The following is a 24,647-nucleotide window of genomic DNA, read 5'->3' as shown; positions in this document are numbered from 1 at the left end:
TTACTCTAATTCGAAACAGGATTTGAAGTGTAAGCCAAGGTTTGTACAAAAATAACTCTGAAAGCCAACGACATAAACTCGCCAGCTAAGCTAAGCGGAAGCTGGCGGCAACTTCGGATAATTTGGTATTCACGTATCCTCGCCGAATTTCAAGGGATTATGCCGCTCCACCGGATAGTAGATGGTGCAATAGAATTCCGATTCCACTTTGTGATTATGAAAACTTATCAAACGTTCATTGATGCGCTCCTCCAACTGGTGCAGCAACGGCGAATTGCTTGGTTTGAGAGCAAATTTCAGGGCACGCACACAGCCCAGCACGGCCACGAATACATCGTAGCTCTCATAAAGCTCGGGTGTGTCGCGTGCACGCGTATGATCGGTGCACAGATCCTGCAGCAGCTCGATATGCTCACGAAACTCTTCGCTACCCTCCCACAGCTGCAGCACACGTGCCCGGAACACATTCACGCCAAAGTTGTCATCCTCAATATTGATGCACTCCTGCAGCAGCTGCATAAAGGCACGTGTTCTGCCCGGCAGCAGCAGCAGGCGCGCCTCCACGCATACATTCTCCGCTTGTATGCCACACTCCTGGGTGTTGCACTCTGTCTGCAGCTGCTGGTCGCACACCTGCGGCGTCGCCTGCACCAGCTGGCTTTGCGAGCTGATGGGATCCGTCTGGGCCAGGCCATTCAGCTGCGCCTGCTCCCACTGTGCGTCGATGATCTCCACATACTGTGTGCGCGATGTTCCAGGCGATGATTCCGTGTGCGCCGTGTGCACCGAGGCTGCCGAATGGAAACTAGCAACGGAATAGCTATGATGGAGGTTCATCTCGATTGGACGACTGGTGCCGCCGCTGCGTCGCACACGACTGCGATAGAGGCGATGACTGACAAAGCGCTTGCACTGCTGACGCTTGTGACGCAGCTGCGTCCGCTCCAAACGTGCTTCCTGCAGCTTCTGCTTGAGATTTACTTGCGGATCCATTGGCTGGAGCGGCTGCTGCAACTGCGGCGACTGCTTGCCATATATCAGCCGGCGCAGCGTTGTGGGCACCTCACAGATTTGCTGCTTTAACTGCTTGCCAATCTGGGTTAGGCCAATCCCCTCCCTGCCCGACAATCCGCCACCTGCAGTTCGGCGTGGGGTTACGTTGCCGCTGGTTCGTGCTTCCGCAGCCTCCTCATCAGCAGCTGCTGCCTCATCAGCGGGCACCCCCTCGGCGGGCGCCTCTTCAGCGGGCACCCCCTCGGCGGGCACCTCTGCGGCAGGCGCCTCTGCGGTTGGCACCCCTTCGGCGGTCCCCCCTTCAGCGGGAGCCCCTTCTGTGGGCGCCTCCTCGTCGGCCGCCTTTTCAGTGGCAGCCTTTGCCGCATCTGCCTCCCCTTCCTTACTGCCCTCTTTCTTCTCCCCTTTCTCAGCCTCTCGCTTCGATGCAGAAGTCTGACATGGAGTAGGCGGGCGCTCCTGAGCGCCTTCACATTCACATTCACTCACCGGTGGCTTCTGGGCGTGGAGTATGGTATCCGCCAACTGCTTCACACTGCAGGCTATCGTCTGGAAGTCCTTGTGCGTGGGCAGCTCTCGTTCGCGGCGCTACAAAGAAAATGTCACACATGTAATCAAGGATGATCTAAGTATTTAGGATAAGTGCTCAAGTCGAGTTTGTGAGATAAGAAGATTTCCACAAAAGAACAGACTTCACCACTTTAGGTTGCTGTTGTGATTTTTTCTTCCTTAGGCCTACATAACGGAAAATTTGGTTGTGCTTTTTGTCCCATTGTTATACAATTTATCGGACTTAGAGAACTCATTTAAATGTGTTTATATGCCAACAAAAAACTAAAAGTAGCATTTTTTATACCCTTGCAGAGGGTATTATAATTTTGTATAAAGTATACATATATATTCTTGATCAGTATCAACAGGCGATTCAATATAGCCATGTCCGTCTGTCCGTCTGTCTGTTTCTATGCGAACTAGTCTCTCAGTTTCAAAGCTATCTTTATGAAACTTTGCAGAAGTCGCACCAGTCGAACCAGCTGGATCGGACCACTATATCATATAGCTGCCATAGGAACGATCGGTCGAAAAGTAGGTTCTTGTATGAAAAACATTTTTGTTTATCAAGATATGCTCCTCATATATATGAAAAATCCTATCAACATCGGACCACTATATCAAATAGCTGCCATAGGAACGATCGGTCAAAAATTAGTTGTAAGGAAAATTTTTTTGTTTTTCAAGATATCTTGACCAAACTCGTCATTTATTAGTTTTACTATGCTCCTTATATATACGCAAAATCCTGTCAACATCGAACCACTATATCATTTAGCTGCCATAGGAACGATCGGTCGAAAATTAAGTTGTTGTATGGAAAACATTTTTGTTTATCATGATATCTTGACCAAACTCGGCATTTACTAGTTTTACTATGCTCCCTCCATTTATGCACAATTTGATTTACATCGGACTACTATATCTTATAGCTGCCATAGGAACGATCGGTCGAAAATTAAGTTGTTGTATGGAAAACTTTTTTGTTTTTCAAGACATCTTAACCATACTCGGCATTAACGATTTTCCCTGTCCTTCTTAGATACGGGGAAAGCACTATGAGCATTATGAAAAGGTTGGGTCTGCAAGGGTATTCTTTCTCGTTAATATAATCAACTATCTTGTATAAAAAAAAAAAATTAAGCCAGAAATCAAATTATCAATTTTCATACCTATACATATGTATAGTAAGAGTGCTCTATTCGTGAGAATCCGACTAAGAGAAACCCTTTACTAGTTTCTATCCACATCTCTCCTGTGCTTCTTACCATTGACACATTATGGGAATTGCATTCTTTAATAGCTTCCGCATTTATGGCAAGGTCGTTGTGAAATTTGAAGCGACAATATTTTACGCAAACAAAGTGGAAGGCTCTACCTTCAAAAATTAGTTTTTCTCAATTCAAGTCTCTAGTTTTTGTAGAGCAATGCGTCATTCTGCCTGGTACATGGAATTGTATAAACACTTTATAAATGCAAGTTATGAGCGTGACACGGTCATACGGACGATCAGACCGACAGCTCGTCATCAAAGAGGATTATTTGCGATTCAAATACATATATATCCACCAAACAATTATACTCATATAGTATTTGCTCATTATAAATAAGTGCAGGGTATAAAGACCTACCTCCAAATCCCTCAAAGCACAGCCCAGGCCTTGGCTGGCTGCCTCCAGATCTCTGATCTCCTCACGCTTTGCACGCTTCTCCGGACTGTCGTAGAGCTCATCGGCCAGACTAAAGCCTTCGGGGCAGACGCCTAGCTTCTTCTCCAGTCGTTGCACTAGCTCATCCTTAGTGCGCAGCTCATCTTCCAGGCAACATGCACGCTCTTCGCACGTATTCAGCTGTTCCTCCATTTCTGCAATTTTCGCCTCCAGCGTGCGCACCTCCTCCTTGAGCTCACCATTGGTCACCTCGATGTGCATAAGCTCCTTCTTCAGATCGTAGATCTGCTGGCGGAGGCAATCAGTTTCGGCTTTCAGCTGCTCCTCCATGCTCTGCTGCAGCTTCTTGGCAAAACTGAGATCGTCGATCAGCGTCTGACAGCGTCGCTTTTCGTTCTCCAGCTCTTCGGTCAGTGGCTGTAGTTGCTCCGTAGCGAGACGTTCCGCGGCCGCACGGCTTTCCATTTCCTTTTCCATCGCACGATTCTGTTCCATCAGATCGCGATGCTCCTTGGTCAGACGCACCAGGCACGTCTTCAGTCCATGCTCAGTTTCCTCTAACTGTTGTATCTTCTCGGCAGCAGCGCGCGAATCATCGCGCAGGCAATCCTGCAGCTTGTTAATCTTCTGCTTCAGGCACACCTCTTTGGTACGATAGGCCTCCTCGCGCGACTTGTACTCACGCTCCAGATCGACCCAGTGGGAGTCAGCCGTTTCCATGGCCTCATAATGACGCGTATTGAGATCCTTAAGGGAACAACGCAAAGTCTTGATCTCTTCCTTTAGATAATTAATCTCACGCGCTGCGCCTGGATCCTGACTGGCATTCGCGCAGTTTTTGATAAAGCTCTGCTTGAGTTTAGCGGAACTGCAGGGGCCACAGGCCGGCTGTGAGGCGCCAGCTTGTGTGCGTTGTGGCAGGGACTCCTCATTGCCCATGTTGCTGGTACCAGGGCTAATCCTGACAAGCGCTAATAGGTGGTAAATTAGCAGTAGGGGAATGGATCGGCGCAGACTCTCCAATTGCTGCTTGGCACGTTGTCTCTCCGCCCGCAGATGCTCCAGCTGAGTCTCGGCAGCACATAGGTCCTCGCGCAATATCAGACACTCAGCACGGCAGTCCCGATACTTTGCGCCTAAAGCGTCCTTACCGAACTCTAGCTCCACGTTACGCTGTCGCAGTATTTCCAGTTCCTCCTCGTTACGCTGCAAATGTAGACGTGTATCGTTCTCCGCCTCCTCAAACTCACACTTGGCCTCGTCCAGCAGCGCGTTTTGCTCCACAAGCACCTCCACACGCTCGATCAGCTCCTTCACCTGCTTATTCAGTTGCAACTCACGTTGCAGACGCTCCGCCAAATGCTTTGCCTGCGTTTCGCCGCTGCTCTCATAGACCAGGAGCTTGCCCTCCAACTGGATGAGACGCTCCTGATAATATTGAAGGTGGGGATGAGGTTCGCGTTCCGTTGACGTTGTGGATAAATCGCACTCGACAAACACACCGCTCTCGCTGAGGCTGCTGTTCTGCCAGGCGCTGCTGCCAGTTCTCTGCAGTTGTTTGCTTGGCGTTGTGGGCGCACTGGGTGTGGCACTGTTACTATACGGCTGTACGGTGGCTACGATGCGACTGTGCCTGGCACGTGGTTCCGTTTTCGTCTGCAAAGGCAGCAAAATGAGACCACACTTGAATTTATGTTTCGGGTTTCTATTGATTTTCTTAACGATTAAAAAAAACAGTTTTCTTTTGTTGCGGTTAAAATGTAAATCTTGTCGTTTCAAAACGACTTGTCCCCAACTTCTGACTTTCTGACACACGCCTTGACTTTTATGTAATCAAAACATATAGATTTATGTACTCACCGTTGCCTGCCAGCTATCCTGTTCGGCCATCGCATCCAGATCGAGTTGCTGCACGCACATCAGCAACTGTTGCAGGCAGCGTTTATCCCTGTCATCCAATTGCTGGGCGTTCTTGCGCAATAGGTTTTCCAAACGTTGACACTGATCCTCACAGGTGCCATCCATCTAAATACGATATAATACAATTCATAAAAGATAATATAATAAAAATTATGTGTAAGCTTTAAATGATAATAAAACTACTTTATAGTAGCTTTCAGTTTTTCATTTTTAATTTTACAGAAAAACAATAGTGCTCTAGTCGGAGTCGCATGACCAGCTGAGCAAAGGATGTGCTTCCCCGTTCCCTGTGCTTACGCTCCCCACTGTTAAAATTATTGAATCAATATTCCTTATTGGAAACTGACATACGGACGGATCTTATTCAGACCGTTTTCGTGATTAGAGCATAGAGGTCATATGTGATTTTTCAGGTAAATATTATGTGTTACGTTCAAGAATGTTACATTTAATATAATTGCAAAATCAGCGAAGTATTTAAAAATGGCGCTTAGTGCTCTTAGAACGACTGCAGCTGATCTCGTACTCTTCTTTGTGCGACATTAAACGGTTTTCGCGCTGCGCAGTTTTTATTTAAATATCGCTAACATTACACCAATGAAAAAAAGTTTTGGCAGACAAACAATTTATAGCGAAGAATCGCAATGGGGACCGTAAGTTCAACACATATAATTTCAATGTGTAAGTGTGAGGCTGAGTCATGTGGATACTCGTTTCAAAAGGAGCGTTTGCAGCACGGTGGGCATGGAATGCACACCTGGCCGTCTAGCTGAAAATATACATATGTATATAAAAATTGTTTATACAGATGTCTTGTTTTAAATTGGTTTAGATTTCCTATGGAAAATAACAAACAAAAATATGTGTGCCTTGTAAGTATTATTTTTAGCAGCATTAAGAAATTATTATTATATTAAAATCAATTTTCAACTTTAGACCTTTCTTTCAAACAAAGTTTGAAACTTCGTGGTTTGTTTGTGCTTTTAAAATTTCTTCTTATTGGTTGATGAGTTATACTTATAAGTGAAACAAAAATGTCAATTATTTTTCTTTGAAGGTCAAAACTAGCTAACATTTCAGCTTTGTCAAAATTATTTTAAACTACTTTTAATAATTTATAAAGCTGTTCAATATTTATTTATTTAAATTCTACTTTAAATTATAAAATAAAATTTGAATATTCATTTTTCCATTGATGTACATATATAAAATATTCATAACATTCATTCAAATATTCTCATAATTCATAAAATAGAAACTACGACTTTGTTTTTTCCAAAAACCTCTTAAATATCTCTGATACTTTAAGAAATAGTTTAACGGTGAAATTTTGCCATTAAAGCTTTGTAAACTCGAAACACAAAACATTGTTTTAATTGTAATGCAAGCAACTGCTGCGATTAGCATTGGCTTAATGCACCACTGATTAACGATGCTTCTTATGTTATTTTCACTTTACAGGCAAAGCCTCCCCACTGAAATACATAAACGTAAGTCTGCATATAAACAGTAATTAATTTTTGTTATTGCAGTTAAGCGAACGAATTGGATTTTCAAGCTGAACGACTTAAAAGCTTGGCGTTCGGCTCTAAAAATTAAACGTAACAAGGCACAAAATAAAAATAATGAAAAAAGAGGTGTGTAGCAATGTCGTGAGTAATATTGAGACAATATATATGAATACATATATATATCTATTCACAAACCACATTTGACACATAGCTTAAGAGCAAGCCCTTATATGAGTAACAAAGACAACAAATAATTTTAACTTGGCCAAAAACAGCGCTTAGACAAATCGCCTTTTAGGCCAGCAACAGCAATAGATGTGGGCTTTAAGTTGTTGATATATATACATATACATATATACACAAACTTATGAAGCTCAAATTGTGTATTATAGCTACTATATAGTAAATATAAGGCAATCAATCAGAACATTTTTGTGTGCCACAAATAAAACTTGGTCAACACTTGGCCCAATGGCCACTTGATAATTACTGCACTTGTTTATGTTTATATAAAGTAATACAATTATAATTATATGAATGCTTATTATTCATATAAAATTGCTTTTAAATATGTTTGCTCCATTAAAAATAAATCCACTTTTTAATTGAAATTACCGTTGTCCGTTAATCAAAACAATTTCCGCACTGTCTAAGACGCCAAACAAAACTAAACCATTGTTAGGCACGAAGCAAGCAGCTGAAGCAGCTGAGGCAGCTGTAGACCATACACACACAAGCACACACACAACACAAAACACTCAAACACACTCGCTATGTACACTCAATTCATTCATAAGCTCGTGCAGTTATTCGAGTTGCTCTTTTGAGCGCTTTTCGTAAACTGGATTTTGAGCGCTTTTCTATACCCTTGCATAGGGTATTTGAATTATGTCACTAAATGTGGAACGTATTTAAAGTATACATATTCATGATCAGTATGTATTGTTGAGTCGTTATATGTAAACTAGACTTTCAGTTAATTAAAGAAACATGACACAATGGTTAGTAGTATTATTTGGAATGGATCTACCGGATCGGATCACTATATCATATAGCTGCCATAGAAACTCTCAATCTAAAATATATTTTTATTACTATCTACACTATGACCAAAATCTTTTATATTGTTCTATTTGGAATAACATAGGAAGTCAGTTAAAAACGGGTTCTTTTCTAAAAATGGTATTGTTCTTTACGACTTAACAAAAGTAGTTTCCCTATGCTAGAATAACTTACAATTATCGAACTATAATATAAAATAGTTCCCTATCAGTCACGCATTCATTTTTTATGAGCTTAAAAATGCTTTTCCTGCGAAAACAGCGTTATCTGACTAACTAGAACTATATATATATTTTCTATATGTCTGGAAGGGTATTTTATATTCGGCGTCTCGAATTCAACTGTTTCTTTTCATTTTATTTGTTGCTGTTCACCTTATCATCCTCTAGTTCGAGTATGCGAAATTCGAGCAGTTCATTCTGTTCACGCAGCTCGTTCGCTTCGGTGTTAAGCTGCACTTGCTGCTCCTCCATATCCTTGATGCGCTGCAGCAGCTCATTGATACGTGTGTGGTTGTTGTTGGCCGAGAGGGCGGCCTTTTCGGCTGCCAGCAGTTCCTGTTTTATCAGCTGCAGTTCGCTTTGCAGACGCTCGTTTTCCTTGTGATAGATTTCCACTTCCTTTTGCAACTTGTCTAGATCTTGCAGCTGTAAGAGGGTGATATTTAATACATGTGTGAATAGATAAGGAATATGGGCAGCTGCCTCCACTTACTGCTTGCCACATGACGCCGCTGTCGGCGCCACTGGAAGGTGGCTGTGGACTAATTGAAGGCGGCGCTGAAGACAGCGCTGAGTCTGTATCCGAGTTGTGGTCCTGGAGGAACAAAATATTATTTAGGTTTAAAATAGATATCTATATATGTTATTTATATCCTAATGGGTATTTAGCGGCCTTGCCTTGTGGAAGTTTTGTGCTTCAACTTAACAGTTCTCGCCCCCTGGAAAATTTAAATCAATCCATCCTATTTAGAACTCCACGTCTAAAGTTAAATTTTACATAGATATTTAAAAAAGTGTTTGAAGTCCACCGTATAAGAACTAAAAGTTTGAAAAAGTTTTCCGCCTTTGTTAGTGTTGTGGTGAAAATCTTGGAGCCGAAAAAGAAACTTTTGTTCATTAAGCCTTCGACCCGAATTTTCTATCCGAGAAGAGCGGACTTTGAAAAAAACATATCATATCAAACATAATTTTTCACAAACATCTTTGAAGATTTTCAGCAAAATTTGCACAGTTGCGGGTGGAATTTCCAAAATCGCTGAAACACTTATTTATTAAAGTCTAATGTAGGCCTTGAAAAATAATAATAATAATAATAATCTTAGACCCGTGGAAAGTATGAAGCATGAATAAATGTTGTTAAAAGATTTTTGCTAATGAGCTTACACCCGAAACTTCGCCCATTCAACTTTTGACCCACATTTATCGTCCATTCCAGAGAGCTGGATTTTGCCAAACGTTTGAAACACGTATCCAATTCATTTTCACAAAGATATAATTTATATTGAATTTACCACAGTTGCGGATGGAATTTCCATAATCGCTGAAACACGTATTCATTAAGTTCATTATTTAGGGCTTTGAAAATAAGTTTGATGCAAATCGGACATTATTTAATTTGGATTTTCCAAAAAGTGTGAAAGATCGCCGAATACATTTATATATTTTTGTATTTTATACATTTTTGAAAAGATCTTTTAAAATAAGTTAGAAGCCGTTCGGTTGGTAATCAACAATGTTTCGTACATATGTACTTTTTACGCGATTTTTCTATACGTTCACAATCATATAATGTAACTAAAACTTCCTAGCTCTTACGGTTTGCGGTGTGCGTTGATCACCAGTCTGCCAGCCAGTCAGGCAGGACAAACAGTTTTATATATGTGAAACTTTATTGAATCGGAATCATTAAGTAATTTCAGATTTTGTTATAAGTTATTGTTGCGGTGAGTAAAATTACAAACGGACAGAAACCTCATTTCTTCTTAGGCATTTTCTTAAGACGGATGGAAGTCCTATTTCCACGCTCGGAAAATGGGTGGACTTTTTCAATTTTACGTTCAATTGCTTTTGATAGTCCCTGTGAATATGTGAGCCCATATATGCGATTGAACAGATTCTGGCCTTTCTTCCAAGCCCATTACCAAAGCTGCATATAAAAAATTGAATATCACGTGTTTCACAGATTTTAATTTTAAAAATTCACAATCGCAGGCGGAAAACTGGCGATTACCTTTGAAGAGCAACAAAAAAAGTTGCCTGAACAAGCCCGGATTATACTACAATTTGTTTTTACTTATATTCGACGAATGCTCACCTTTGTTCGGTATTCCCTGGTTGTGGGCTTTGTAGCGGCAGCGCTGCTCGTGAGCAGCGTTTCCATCCATGTTGTTGTTGTTGTTCCCTCTCCAGTCATGATTTGTTCATGATTCATCTGTTGCTTTTCTTGTTGCTGATGTTGTTTAAGTTGTTGTTGTTGTTTTAGTTGTTGTTGCTGTTGCTTTGTTGTACGCATTTCGAGCGTTGATTTATGCACATTCTTCGTATTGTTGATTAGCTCAATATTCTTGAGTTGGGTTATCTAAAAAGAACGGGAATAGGAAAAATTGCGTTCATGAGTGCCTTTTGGCCACATTCAACATAAGTTGCCGTCCACATGTTGCTTGTTAGCTTGAGAGAAGCGTGCAACAAGTGGGCACACACGTTCCGCTGTCAGCGTATACAGTTATGACTTGATTTCTTTCCCCAAAACGCCACGAAATTGCCAATTCATTGTTATAGACGGTTTACTGCTTGATATATTTGAACGCTAACAGGTTGTTGACCCTCCGATGATGCCAAAAGCAACCAATCTATAGAATTGTCGGGCAGACCAAAGCACATCTAGAACTTATTGTTATGCTCAACATTGTTGTATCTAACAACATAAAACAAGGCACAAAAACAACAAAAGTCGTTCACCGAGATTCAAAGGATTGGCTAGAACTATTGTCCTCAACTAGGTAATTCCAACAAATCTTTCCCATCCATTAGTAAAGTAAAATTGAACCTATTAGGTCTTCTATGCTGCTCTTATTTTCATACCTGTTTGTAACATTATTGGAAAACAAATAATAACATTTTACTTTAAATATAATTTAGTATAAAATGCTTTTTAAAAATGGACAATAGTTTTGCATTGCAATGTTCATAGTAAAAGGTTCTTGTAGATTTCAAAAACACATAATTTTGTTAAAACTTGACCGATCAGCACGAGTAATTTGTCGTTAAGATTGAGATGATATTCCAAAACGTTTGAGTCCCACCGTACCGTGTCTAAGTAGTTATCTTTTACAGTTGTATGTTGTAAATGTATATCGTGATTCCTTTAAATCACCAGCTACACGCAAGTTTGAACACAAATACTCAAACATTTGATTTACACTCACGCCAGTATACCATGTACCATTTGCTGTTTATCTTCGAAGCATGTCACGAATTTCACGGTCACGAAGCGTGTTGCTTCGTAAAGACCCCACTCCTAGAGCCCCCGCTACGATATCATACAATCGGCTGGACAGGCTAATTGACCCCACAAAAGTAATCAAGACTCGAAATCACTTTCGAATCAAACACGCCCATTTTCATATCAATTTTCAAAGTATCTCCCTGTCTCTCACTTTCATATCAAATTGATTTTTATATAACTCCGATTATGGTCATGTTATACGCATATTGCCAGGCATTATGCTAATTTGCACCGCTCAATTGGCCGCAAACATAATGAAAATAGGTATGCGCCACAGTGAAATCATTAATCAATTGTGAAATGAGGTGGGCTACACCCAAAAAAAATATAGCAGAGCCCAGTGCAATGACCAATCGCCGCCCATATCGTATCGTATCGTATCGTATCGTTTCGCAACAGACCCATTGGGTCGCTGAGAGAGCCATGAATACCTAAGCAGGCCCCAAATGGAGTCGCGCCTGAATACCTGCACGTCTTTTAGGCGTCTGATACTCGCCTCGGATTTGAAATGATCGGCGTTGTGGCTAACCGTTATGGTAATTTCTTGAATCGATTCCAAAAGAACATTTTGCGTAACGGCGCAAGTTAACGAACTCCCCAACGTGCCGGGCAAATTAAGCAAGTGCCTCAGACAAAGAGACAGGCAGGCAGATAGACAGTATGCACAGATTTGATGACTCTATCTTTAGAGTGCTGCTCCAATCAGACCCAATGAAAATGGCCTCATACAGATTGCGCTAAATGCATCGATGCACAGTGCAGCGAGTCGTGTAAGCAGCTCAAAATTGGTTGAAATACTCCAGAGCAGAAAAAGGTCTATGCTGTTATCGATAACGATCAATATAATAATATAAGTCTAAATTCGTTAATTTGATCAATTTCATAAATCGATTGGTGCTATCGATTACTAACATAATAATCGAAGTAGTTTGTACTGTTATCGAGTCTGAATACGTTTAACTCATTTTGTTCGATCAATTTCATAAATCGATTGGTGCTATCGATTACTAACATAACGATCGTAATAGTTTTTACTATTATCGAGTCTGAATTCGTTTAATTCATTTTTATAGATCAATTTCGTAATGATCACACATATAATACAGTTTTTACAAATCGTTATGAATTTAATTTTATTTATTGGGTAAATTAAAAAAAAGCGTTCCAAATTTGTATAGTTCTGTTCTAACCGATTCCTGCTATCAATTGCTATCAAACCATAACAATTATTGCAAACCATTAACTATTGAAAATTTATACTTAGAACCAGAAAACCACAGTAAAACATTTGTAAAATGTGAAAAATGGCATATCCAATAAAATGAAAGTTTCAGTTCTTTTAGGCATTTTTGCATCTTTTAAATTATTATGAACATTTGAATGTTAAACAACTTTAACATAACGAATAGTGTTCTATAAAGAGCTAAAATCGGTCTCAACTTATTCTTATTTTATTTCTAACATTTCAGTCCATACCATTTGCCGCACTGCACTGTGCGTTGCAGGCAGCCGCTTGCAGCTAGCATCTTGCAGCTTGCAGCTTGCCACAGTGCTGCCAGCTAAGTTTCAAACGATTGTGTGTAAATCTGTCGACAAGTTGCAACTTGATGTGCTATATAGTCTGGCAATGCACAAGTGTTTGGTCTTGTGGCTTGTGTTTTTGTTTGTTGTGTGTGTTGTGTATGTTGGTCTCGACGTCAGTTTTGTTTGCACAAGCCACAACCAGAGGCCGTTGCGGTGATTGTTTGTGTGAAATGATTTTCCTTTCTGCCACAGCGGACAGGTTTCACTCGATCGACTGCAGTTTTAGGTAGCGTTCCGGGTTCGACTCCCTCCCGTTGCACGATTACGTGTCAAGAGCTGAGCCATCGATGCTTTATATCCAAATACATATATTCATATGTATGTACATTTACACATATACACATGATCGGTTATTTATGTACATATGTATTTGCATTTGGCATTGTAATACAGGTTTGTCAGCCACAGACACTGAGTCTGCATAAGAAAACAAACTAAAAATACATATATATAACCATTGCTTTGATTTGATCTTGCGAAAGCGAAAGTTTTATATGCGCTAATGAATTATATTGTTTATCAGTTTCAACCCAGCCGCTGTAACCCAAAACCAAGCAACGCGCCTTACCACAAGCTAATTGAACTAATGAATGGACAAGGTAGATTTGTTGACATGACGCTCATTAATTCGAAATGATAGCCCCCTCTTAAGACACAATGTGCGTGTGTGTGGCTAATCCCAGTGTTTAAATCTTCTCGTGTTTGCCTTTCCATTCCAAAAATAAACTCCCGAATAGCTATAATTTCTCCATCATTGCTTGTCAAATGCGCGCCAAAAAATTATTAATCACAATATCGCAAGTGAAGTTTTGCGATTTGAGATCCAAACAAAAAATATGCGATTAAAAGTTTGTATATGTATCTAATGCACAAGTTTCAAATAAAAACTTATTATTAAATAAAGCTGTTTGAAGTCAGTATTACAATGCATAAATATACACTAAATATATTTTATCCACAAGAGGAAGCTTTGTGAAGCCCCGAGGAGTTAACATAAGGGATATAAATCAAAGGGTTATTGAAAGCAATTTAATTAAAACTGTAAGCCAAAAGAATGCGTAAGCGTAAGTGAATGTAAGCCCTAATAAGCGACCATAGTTAACATATTTGATTAGGTTGAATCTTGGGAAAAGGAATGCAAATATTAAACAGCAATAAGATGTTGTGCCATTAGTGTGGACGACTATAAGTTAAAGCCTTGTAACTTATAGGGACTTGCATGAATTAGAGTAAACTCCAAAAGTGAGGGCCGTGGAGAACTTACTTATTAGCTTAAGCGTAAGTTAAGAGTGCAAGTAAGGATTGGAATATGGCACGCATCTCAGAACATCTTATAAATTAGACCACCAAAGAGATTTAGCATTAAGAAAAGAAATGCAGTTAAGAGATTTCTCAAATATAAATGTATAAGTCACACACTATATATACATATATATATGTATATACATATATATGCGCAAAACCAGACCCCCAAAATTGCTTTTCCCTGCATTCCATTCAGCACATACATAGCTATTGTATGCGTAATGAGCATGAATGAATGCATGAGTAATGTCAAACAATACGACGGATGCCATGTGTTGGGATTTGTTCTCCGACTATAGTACAACACATACTTGCTCACCGTGCTCAGTTTCACACTTAAAAGAATAAATTTGAATGAAATTGTTTTACCTTCACGTCTCGACGCTCGTAATAGTAATCCATTGTTAGATTGATTTGATTATTCATCTTAAAAACTTAATGCGTTTTACAACATTGTCTCACAAGATTGTTTTCACCGCGTTATTTTCACTACAATAAAAACACACAAATTTAGAGACCAAAACACTGCCAAAAAACCAAAATGCCTAAAAAATGGCAATTCACAGCGATTTGCATATGGTTCACATTTCACACACCCCGTTTATTTTCTAGTATGTGTTGTGGTTACTTTGCATATTGGAAACTTGGATGCCAGTTTGTTTTTTTTAGCAACATCATCCGCAACATCATCATCATTTTGATCATTAGCATTACAGCTTCACTTTTCGGGGGGCTACGCTTTTACTGTCGTTTGACGATGACGCTGAAGATGGCCACAAATTTTGCAGTGTGTGTGCGAGTAAAGTGTGCCTGTATGTGTACCAACATATCGTATTTAAAATAGCGTTAACATTTAAAAAGATTTTCACTGACCCCAATTGGTGGGACACACACTCCCCACACTAACACACTAACAAACACACACACACACACACATTTATTTATTGATGCTGCTGTTGCTGTTGATGTTGTTCCTGTTAGATGACATCGTTCCGATGCAGTTGCAGTTGCTGCTGCTGCACTTAGTCTATGCAAATGATTAATCTGACATTAAGACCGCCTGACGACTATAGAACTGTTAAACAGTTAATAAAATTCAAACCTCGCTTCGATATGCTTCGATAGCGCATATTTATAAAAAAGGAAACAATAACAAAAAAAACTACAGGCGGGCGCGATTAATGAACTGTAAAATTGAATTCAATCAGTGGAACGAAACGGAACGGAACGTTGCATAGACAATTAATTTTTCCAAATGTTTTTCTGCCTTGGTTTAACTGTGCTGCAAATTTGGTGAAATTATGAGTGCCCCGCCAGCCCGTTGCAAGGCCCATAGTGCGTTAAACCTAACAGTTTTGCAAAACAATGGGAAAAAGTGAAAGACAAACTGTAAATATGTACAATGTTTTGTTGTCCGATTCAAAGGTAACAACAACAGCAACAGCTCTGGCGATTGTTGTATGTATTCATTGATGTACAAAAGGTGTTTTTTTGTGTTTGATTTCGGCGCACACTCACACACAATGCACTTGGTTTACTCTTTCACATTTTGCGGCACTTTGAAAAGGCCAACAAATTTCACCCAATTATAAACAATGGCAAACACACGCGTTGAGCCCATTTTTGACAATAAAATTATATTTTTAAATTATTTTTGATTTCATTTGCTTTGCATGTGTTGCATTATTTTTAGTTTCTTCCAACTCCGCTTCCAAATATAAATAAAAACTCAGTACACTTGACACTTGGCTGCTGCGCGGCTGGCGACGGCGACGCACTGAAAACGGGCCATGCGCACCTGCGTTGCCTGCGTACTGAAACAAAACTGAACTCAACCTGACATCGAGGCGTCGCTTGCTAGCGGCTTAGACCTCATTCATGCGAGTAGCGCGCTCTTCACTCTCTCGCGCTCAGGTAAGAGAAAGTGAGTGTGAGTGAGTGCGGCTGCAGCTGTTTTTGTTGTTTCCCTTGCCGTATGCGTATTTCTGTCTGTGTGTGCGAAACCGGCTTTTGTATGGCGCTCTCTTCTGCGCCTCCCGCGCTCTCTGTCGCAGCACTCTCTTGTTCGATCGACTTGCAACACTTGCGCTGCAGTTGCCTGCAGCGTGTTTGTCGTGTTTTTTTTTATCTGTCTCACGTTTCAGCCGCGTAGCAGGTTTTTATCGCGAGACGGCGATTGTTGTCTTTGGCCGTTCTCATAACTAACGCAAAATTATATCATAGATCATGCCAATCGCGCATAACCGCCGCAGCACTCAGCGAGAGCACAAAAAGAAAAACAAAAACTGATACACATACAAATGAAGTTATCTAGAGGTAGATCTTAACATTTAACCTGTGTGTGCTTGGCTGAGTGTTTTTTTTTTTGTCGTGCCAAGTTGGACAAGTTCAAGTGCCTACACCACAAGAGGTCAAATGACACTTGGTTATTATAGCAATTACAAAAAAAGTTTACAAAACAATAACTTTTTTAGTGAGAGAGTTATATTTCAGTTGTGGGGTATTAATCTCGCCTTAAGACTCAATTAGTGTAGTTTTAAGACATAACCCGAAAATGCTAGGGTTTAATATGCTTGAAAATGGTTTTTTATATGGATTTAACATTTAAAATAATAATGATTGATGTTGATTAATAATGGAATAATTGCACTACATTTTATACAAAATGGTGAATTGAAGCTATAATATGTAGTTTGAGGTAATAAAGATTTATGATAAACGATATACGAAGTGGAAAAATTGTACCAAGGAAAGATTACCGGACCAATTCGTATTTTTCGCCGTTTTATGTACTTGCTCCAGTGTTGAGATGTTCTTTGAATTTTATGAACAAGGTATATATTTGTCCCCAGTGTTGGCTAATGTATAAAAATCGTACTCGTATGATGCTACACAACACTTTAACATTCGACATTTAAAAATATATGTATGTATATAAATTGTTATAAAAAAAAATATATACATATATATTTATATAAATATGAATATTAAGAGGGGTTTTCATCGGAAAATGTAAATGTATATGATATATATATATATATATATATATATATATATATATGTATCAATATATTTACGATAATTAATTCTTTCCCTTCTTATGCTTACATATTAAGGAAATATTCATTCAGAGGCAGGTTGCCAACTCTATAATGTGAACTTTTGTGTTCAACTCACCTCAGTTGTAACTTGAGCCTGGTTTAGGGGATTTGCTAGTATATCATTGATGTCTGTTTCGTTTTTAGCTTTTGTGGCTATTGTAATTGTAGTTGTTGTTGTTTTCGTAGTTGGCTTCTTAAGCTTTTGGCTTGATTCGTTCGTTTTGGGTTTCGTTTTGGCTTCACTTTGTCTCTTGCCATTTTGCAGTGTCTGCAAATCCTTTCTTAGTTGTCCTATATTACGTTCTTTGGTTTTGATTTCCTCTAGCTGCAATAGCAGAGACACAAGTCAAATACATATTTAACATCAAGACCCAATTCGACAAAGTACATATGTGTATATATATAAAGTATGGGTAGAAAAAAATTAATATGATAAAAAGTTGCCCGTCCGCTTCGACGGCTTGCGAATTGCGTTGGGTTCCTCACATCGACTGTGCGTAACTTACCAAACGTGTTATTTCAATTTTGGCTGACTTTTGTATCTGAGTCAATCGGTTTTCATATGCAGTTTTCAATTGGCGCATATCAGCTGCCTTACGTCTATCAGCCTGCCCAATGATCTGCAAGAAATCATTACGAATATATCTGGTTTGCTTCTTTTCGAAATTGGAACCAAACCTAACAACAACATTATCAAGCATCAAAAACAAAAAAGCGCATTTGGCATGCAGTTAGTTGCACTTAGTCGCATTTCCATTAGCCAAACGAGACATATAAAAAAACAATCCAAACAAAAAACAATATTTGCCGCCTGTCAAATAGGACAAGCATTAATAAAATTAAACCTGTCTATAAAAGCCAGAATGTGCCCAAGTTTCGCACTAGTTCACAATGACAGCTACACTAAACTGGTTGGTTGTTCTACTTTTCCTGAAAACCATTATCCTGCTGAGCGCTGAGAATCAGATTCTTTTGCCATCGGATGACAACGAGGATTCCAATCTTATGGTGGAGGTCAGCAAAATTTTATGTCGTGCCAGTATCAAAGTCCTGTTCGTTTACTTTGAGAATCAGGCAACACATGATCATTCCGGCGAAATATTGCGTGAGGTTACCAAGTGTGACATATCCTATGTATCACTCAGGTGAGTTCTTTTTAGTAGAAGCTCCTTTAAAAACAGTCTGATTTCGTTGTTACAACTTTGGTTGCCATCGACTACAATAACTGGAGGTTCCTGTTTTCCGTAGTTCAGTTGCCTAATGGTTCGAGTTAGACAACTCATAACTGCCTTTACAGGGGTTTCATATGCTTTAATAAATAATAATATGACTTTCCTCTTCTTATAATGAAGGTATAATTCTTCATTTATCCGAGCTATTATTATGTTCGTCAATTTTGGATTTTCTTTGAATAAAAGATTCTTAGAAGCTTTGAAGAACTTTATATATGACGAGATACTCCAATCCTTTGATTTTAATTCAGTATAATCAATCAAAACATGTCTTTAACCACGTTCTCTCTTCATTAGTTTTTAGTTTAGATGGTTGTTCAAAGTCACAACAAAATGTAAAACTTTGTATTCGACTTCCGCTTAAGAAGCTTGTTTAAAATAAAACCGCTGCGTCTTCAGTTTGGCTTTGATTATTTTTTACTTTTATGGTTTTTGTGTTTAACATTTTCGATCAAGTTATTCGAAATCGCAGTACAAAACTTTTGCAAGAACATGACCTTTTAATACTTTGATTATTTATATTTAATCCAAATGCTGAAAAAAGATTGAATTGGGGTTTCTAAGGTTTTGACCTTGATCCAGTTTAAACTGGAAACCCAACTCGAAAACGGATTGTTTTTTGTAAATATGTTAATGTGATAGAACTGGGCCAGTTTTTTTCATATTGAGCAAATCCATTATAAAACAGGTTTTTCTGTAGTTTTTTATTTCCTATATATTTCTTTTTTGCTCCTCAGAAAGGAATTTTTTAATAAAAACTTTTGCTATGAAACAGCTGGAAATGGGCCTACAACAGTTTTTTTTTTACAAAATATTGCCCAAATCCGTGCATTAAGATGCCCAACTTCATTTAATTTTTTTTGCTCCACAGAAAGAAATCCCTTCCGCTGGAGGCAGTCAAAGACGATGGCATATTGATGCACATGGTTATGATAATCAAGGACATCTCACAACCCCTAAAACTATCCCTGATCAATAAAAAATCCGCGGCCAAGCATCTGTCACATGTTATTCTACTCGTGCGGGATGCGGAGAAGCTCTCATTGGGCTGGATGCGTGCCAGTTTCAGGCAGTTCTGGAGCATTTGGCTGCTGAACATAGTCATAATCTTCTGGCGGGATGACCGCTTGCATGTCTATCGCTACAATCCATTTACGAATGATTTTCTGCTGCCGGTGCACGTGACGCCGGGTGAATTACCAACGCTGGCGCAGCTTTTTCCCAAGAAGATACCAAATATGCAACGCAAACCGTTGCGCATGTGCCTCTACATGGACGATGTGCGGGCCATTTATGGACCGCAGGGCAAGATCATGGGCACAGATGGATTGCTCTCCAGCTATATAGCACAGAGCCTGAATGCGACGAGGATTATAACACGCCCGTTGTCATATAGTGAGCACAACCAAAGCCTAGATATATGCGCCAAGGAAATAGCCAATGAGTTCGATGATTTGGCCATGAACATACGCTTCCTGGCGCCGGATACGTTCAAGAAGCGCGCCGAAGCCACCATAGCCCACAACCGGGATGATCTGTGCGTAATTGTTCCCAAGGCCAAGGCAGAGTTATTATTCTGGAACATCTTTCGTTCATTTGGCGGTTGGGTTTGGCTCGCCATTGCCACGTCCATGCTGCTGGCCAATGTCTTTTGCTCTGTGGTGCTCTGTGGCCAGCGACTGGGCTGCACGGCTTTGGAGTTGTTCTCCTGCAGCTTGTCACAGCCTGTGGCGCATATTCCGCGCAATAGTTCCGTCTGCATGTTCCTCATCTTCTGGCTGTACTTTGGCATGCTGATTTGCACCGCGTTTCGAGGCAATTTGACCAGCATGCTGGTCTATCGGAAGTCACAGCCCGACATCAATGATCTGAACACGCTGGCTGCCTCATCATACAAGATACTCATACGAGCGCGTCATATGAGACATATACGTCAATTCTTGAGCAATGGCCATGAGCTTGAGGCCAAGATTAGGCAGCTAATGCTGGAGGTGCCCGACTCGGAGCTGTTTAATTATTTCAATCACAACTATCGATCCTATGCTTATCTGGAGAAATATCACATTGCCTCGTTCCAGGTGAATGCACGCCAGCACATGCTAATGGGCCGACCGTTGTTTCACCTGATGGACAGCTGCCTGGTGCCATTCCACGCGGTATACACTGTGCCCTATGGCTCACCCTATTTGGGCTTTTTCAATCAACTAATTCGTGGTGCACATGAATTTGGTTTCGAGCGTTATTGGGATCGCATTATGAATGCGGCGTTCATTAAGGCCGGCACCAAGGTGCACCACCATCGACGGCACAATAACAGCGATGATCCAGTCGTACTCAAACTGGAGCACTTTCACGCCGTGTTCTTTCTATGGGCCATTGGCTTGGCGCTGGCCTTCTTGATATTCTTATGGGAGTTGCTGCAGAATAACTGGGCCATAACAAAGCGCAAACGCTAGACAACAGCATGCAAACTTTAACATATACATATATAGTACAATAAGCTCTATATACTCAATCTAAATGTATGTATATGTACCTGGGTTTTCTCCTCTTTGGTTTTGTTTGCTTCCTTTAGCACGGCAATTTCATTTGTCAGTCTTTGGATTTCATAGTTGATTAGGCCATCGGCGGCCACATGACTGCTGGCCTCCACGGCCAGCTCGTTGATTTTCTTATTTCCATTTGATTTTTTCGTTGACTCCAGCGTCTGCTGCAGTTTCTTCACTTCGTTGCGCCATTTTCGACTGTCGGCATCGTTTTGCGCTCTGCAAACAAAAATTAGGCGCCACAATTAAAACTATCGATTAAAGAGTAACGGATTAGCAAGTGTTATCGTCAAGTTTGAGTACCTCTGCTAGAATGACACTTTCCAATTTCTATGCAGAAGTGTGTATATGCCGCTTAAGTATATATCGAAAATCTGCAAAATGTCTAAGAGGGTATTAAATCTTCAGCGTTCTTACGAACACTGTTCTTTGCAAGCAGCATGGATTCCTTGCGAAAATATAAATCGGAAAAGCTAGCAAGTGTCATTCCAGTTTTTCACTACTCTTTTTTTATGCACATTTTTGCATATAGCTTAAACCTTTAAGTAGAAATATCGCAAATAGCGATTGTCGTCTCGCCAGCTTGTATATGCACTCTTGCATGCGTGAACAGCATACTTTCTGCGAGTACAACCAAATAAACTCGCAAGTGTCATTCTAGTTCTATATGCTACATACCTTAAGGCGCGCACAGCACCGCGTTCTGTTATCAGACTGGACTTTAGCTTAAAATAGAAAATATATATATTTATATATATGCAAATAAAAACAAACACATGGAATGCAACTAATTATTTAGTTTATTATATATGTACCTCATTCACTTCCAAACGCAGCTGCTCGGCGAGTGCGTTTAGCTTTTGTATTGTGTCCAGATTCTCTTGAAGCTTGCGCTTAAAGCGCTGTGGTGCGGCTGAAAGCACATTTACGCCGCCAATAATAACGGGTCTTTCGACTTTGTTGGGCTGCCTGACTGGGTCTTTTGCCGCAGGCGAGTTGGCAGCCTCGTCTGTGCCGTTATTGTTCTTGTAACGGCATTTTATATTCAAATTAATGCCCTCGATGCGTGTGCGTTTCTCCTGATTGACGGCATCCCCAACGGATGTGAGCGATGCGCTCAGCTTTTTCTTACGTTTCAATTTATTTTTGCCTAAGTCTAGCTTTCGCCAGTCTTCATGGAAGCTCTGTTTTTCATTGGAGTCCCGTTCTTGCTCCAATTTACGCACTGCCCCATTGTGGGGCAACAAGATGTGTGCGTTTCTCTCATTGAACCCTTTGCTAGAGGTCGTTTTTATTTGATTTTCAGCCATTTTTTTATGTGAGAACCTTACACAGATATCGTGTTTGCGGTTAACATTTATAAAAAATATAGCCGTCGTTTATTTTTTGGTTATTTTTTAAATATATGTATATGCTGCATATGCGGTGTGGTCCGACCTAAGCGAAAGTCTCGTTATATTTTACTCTGTTCATTGGAAGTTATATGGATCAATTTCGCTGCCGCTGAGTTTCATTTAGGATTTTCCTGTAAGAGAATTGAAAAAATACTTGAAAAACTAAAGTCTGTAAAGCTTTTGAAGCATTTGACAGGTTTCCTCAACACTCGTTTACTTCTAAGACCTTTTGTTGTTTGTTTGTTTGGTTTTGCTATTCTATCAACAAGTTTAGCCCACTTTTATTGATTTATACAGCAAGTGCTTGCCACAATATGTGGCACACATGCAAGTGCAATTCATCAGAATATAAATATAGTCTAGTTAGCGTTACAAAGTAAGTTTTCACTATATCTAAAATGACGTCAAGCCGCGCGCCTTATAACATGATACAGCACCCCCTGTGGGCCGGCTGTACCACGCATGAAAATTGTACTTTATGATGGGCAAACGGAACACATAAAATTCTTTACATTGTTCACGCATCCGCTTAATGCTAACAATACAGAGATATAGTATATAAATATATTCACTATATATATAGCATATTGAGAGCGGTACAGCCGTTATTACGAGCTCATAGAGCCCACGTTCTCAAAAAAAATTAAACGATCATCTTTATCAAGGCCGTGGATCTACGTACGCAGGCTGTATGCACTCTCGTTTGCTCTGAATATATAATAAATATATTTAAGAGTCCGATGATAGCAACCTGCTGTCCGAATGCGTTGAATGACATTTTAAATTTTGCTTAAGTAGATTATGATTGAAGAGTAAATTTATTGGGCTCATGTTGCACATTTAATTAAATTAAAAATGTTTGGACCCCAAATGCTACTAAATGAATAAAGTGTTATTTGGGCTGAAACACGACATGGTGACATCACATGAAAGGCAAGTCAGGCCGCCCACTACAGCTCCAACCACAGACAAAAAAGAGTACTCTGATCGAGTATGCGCGGCTAGGATATACCCAGTAACCAACTCCTAGCTGCATTCTTCAATTACTTCTGTATTCAGAGTCTGATCTTAATGACATCTAACTTAATTGGCCTGTTTCTTTTATGTGTTCCTACTGTGTTACTGTGTTAATTTCTTAATAAAGGGGTTAATCGAAGAGGTTTCAAAACAGAAATAGTTATTCTAAAACGGTATACACTATAGGACAAAATTCAAACCAAAAATTCAGATAATCTCAAGTGGAATAAAATAAACATGCCATTATACCCGTTTTATGGGAGCAGGGTATACAAAATATTGCGGCATATACGCTGCAAATTTGCACAATTTTAAACAAACTTTTCAGTCCAACATGAACAGATGAGTATACAAAAGAAAATATTTCGAAATGATGAGTCGTTAAAAAATACATATATCTATAGATTGTTCAAATGCTGATTCATTCAAGATGGTACAAATGTATACGCACCATTAACATTAAAAACCTTGGATATATTAACTAGAACAAAGTTTGGCTGGCGTCGTAATTAACATGAGAAATTTCTTGCTCTCACTCCACACAAGTTTCGTAATAAAAACAAATGTTTATTTACTTGTCGGTCTTGTTTCTCGCAGTGTATTTCGCAATGACGTCAATCTGTATACTAATGTTACTTTTAGTATAGAACGTGGCGCGTACTAAGTAAAAATATTCTCTTCAAAATTTTTCAGTGCACATCTACAATAGTTGCTTCAATAAATCATTTTTCATTTAACACTTGGAAATCCTTTTACACTTTTACACAATTCGTTGTGGTTTTCGAGTCGTCACAGGTAGCTATCAATATTACTTTAATTTCAATAATATATATTTCAGCTGATGCTTAGATTCTTTCGAATATCTAGTACTATTATATTTGTTAATTAATTTATCAATTTATTAATAATAAAAACTCTCTATTCTAGTTTCGTTTTGCTTAGCGGTTGCGGAGATCTTTCGTTTCGGTCGGACACCGATTGACTAACCCGACGACACGAGCTTTTCTGTGCTTTTCACATTTCATTCCATTTAATTAAGAAAAGCTTTGGCATTTATTGTGCATGTGTGTGTGGCTACGTGTGTGTGTGGGTTGGGGTCAATTGCCGCCTGAGGGGTGTTAAAGCTTTCGCCAGACCAAAGAAATTTTGACCGGGAACAGGCGCTCCCGGAAGCGGCAAATTGTTTGAATCTTAAGCATTTGTTTTGACTGCATGCATAACAATAACAAATG

At 39.7% G+C, this 24,647-nt stretch overlaps 2 protein-coding genes across 6 annotated transcripts; one reads left to right on the top strand and one right to left on the bottom strand.

Annotated features, from left to right (window-relative positions):
* Positions 1–127: 127 nt before the first annotated feature.
* LOC135426456 (adventurous-gliding motility protein Z) lies at positions 128–24,391 on the bottom strand. 5 transcript variants are annotated; one of them, XM_064679542.1, is made up of 12 exons: positions 23,867–24,391; positions 21,820–22,529; positions 21,683–21,729; positions 20,995–21,223; positions 17,733–17,846; positions 17,303–17,551; positions 10,046–10,309; positions 8,444–8,545; positions 8,104–8,376; positions 5,097–5,261; positions 3,198–4,952; positions 128–1,602 (listed from the first exon to the last, which is right to left on the bottom strand). In XM_064679542.1, the coding sequence occupies exons 2-12, from the start codon at positions 22,312–22,314 to the stop codon at positions 130–132; spliced, it is 5,166 nt and encodes a 1,721-aa protein (XP_064535612.1). In that variant the 5' UTR covers positions 22,315–22,529; positions 23,867–24,391; the 3' UTR covers positions 128–129. The 5 variants fall into 5 exon arrangements, with proteins under 5 accessions (XP_064535612.1, XP_064535614.1, XP_064535613.1 ...); XM_064679544.1 differs by having other exon boundaries at positions 3,198–4,892; XM_064679543.1 differs by having other exon boundaries at positions 23,991–24,391.
* Ir85a (Ionotropic receptor 85a) lies at positions 18,217–20,928 on the top strand. The gene is made up of 2 exons (XM_064679550.1): positions 18,217–18,371; positions 19,330–20,928. Exons 1-2 carry the CDS (start codon positions 18,232–18,234, stop codon positions 20,912–20,914), a joined length of 1,725 nt encoding a protein of 574 aa, XP_064535620.1. The 5' UTR covers positions 18,217–18,231; the 3' UTR covers positions 20,915–20,928.
* Positions 24,392–24,647: the final 256 nt, after the last annotated feature.

This window comes from Drosophila montana, unplaced genomic scaffold, assembly GCF_035044405.1.
Source record: "Drosophila montana isolate Dmon_TW-CO22-7 unplaced genomic scaffold, ASM3504440v1 contig_203_1, whole genome shotgun sequence".
NCBI lineage: Eukaryota > Metazoa > Arthropoda > Insecta > Diptera > Drosophilidae > Drosophila > Drosophila montana.
The sequence above is the reverse complement of the archived record's forward strand: the minus strand, read 5'-3'. Positions and strand labels throughout refer to the sequence as shown.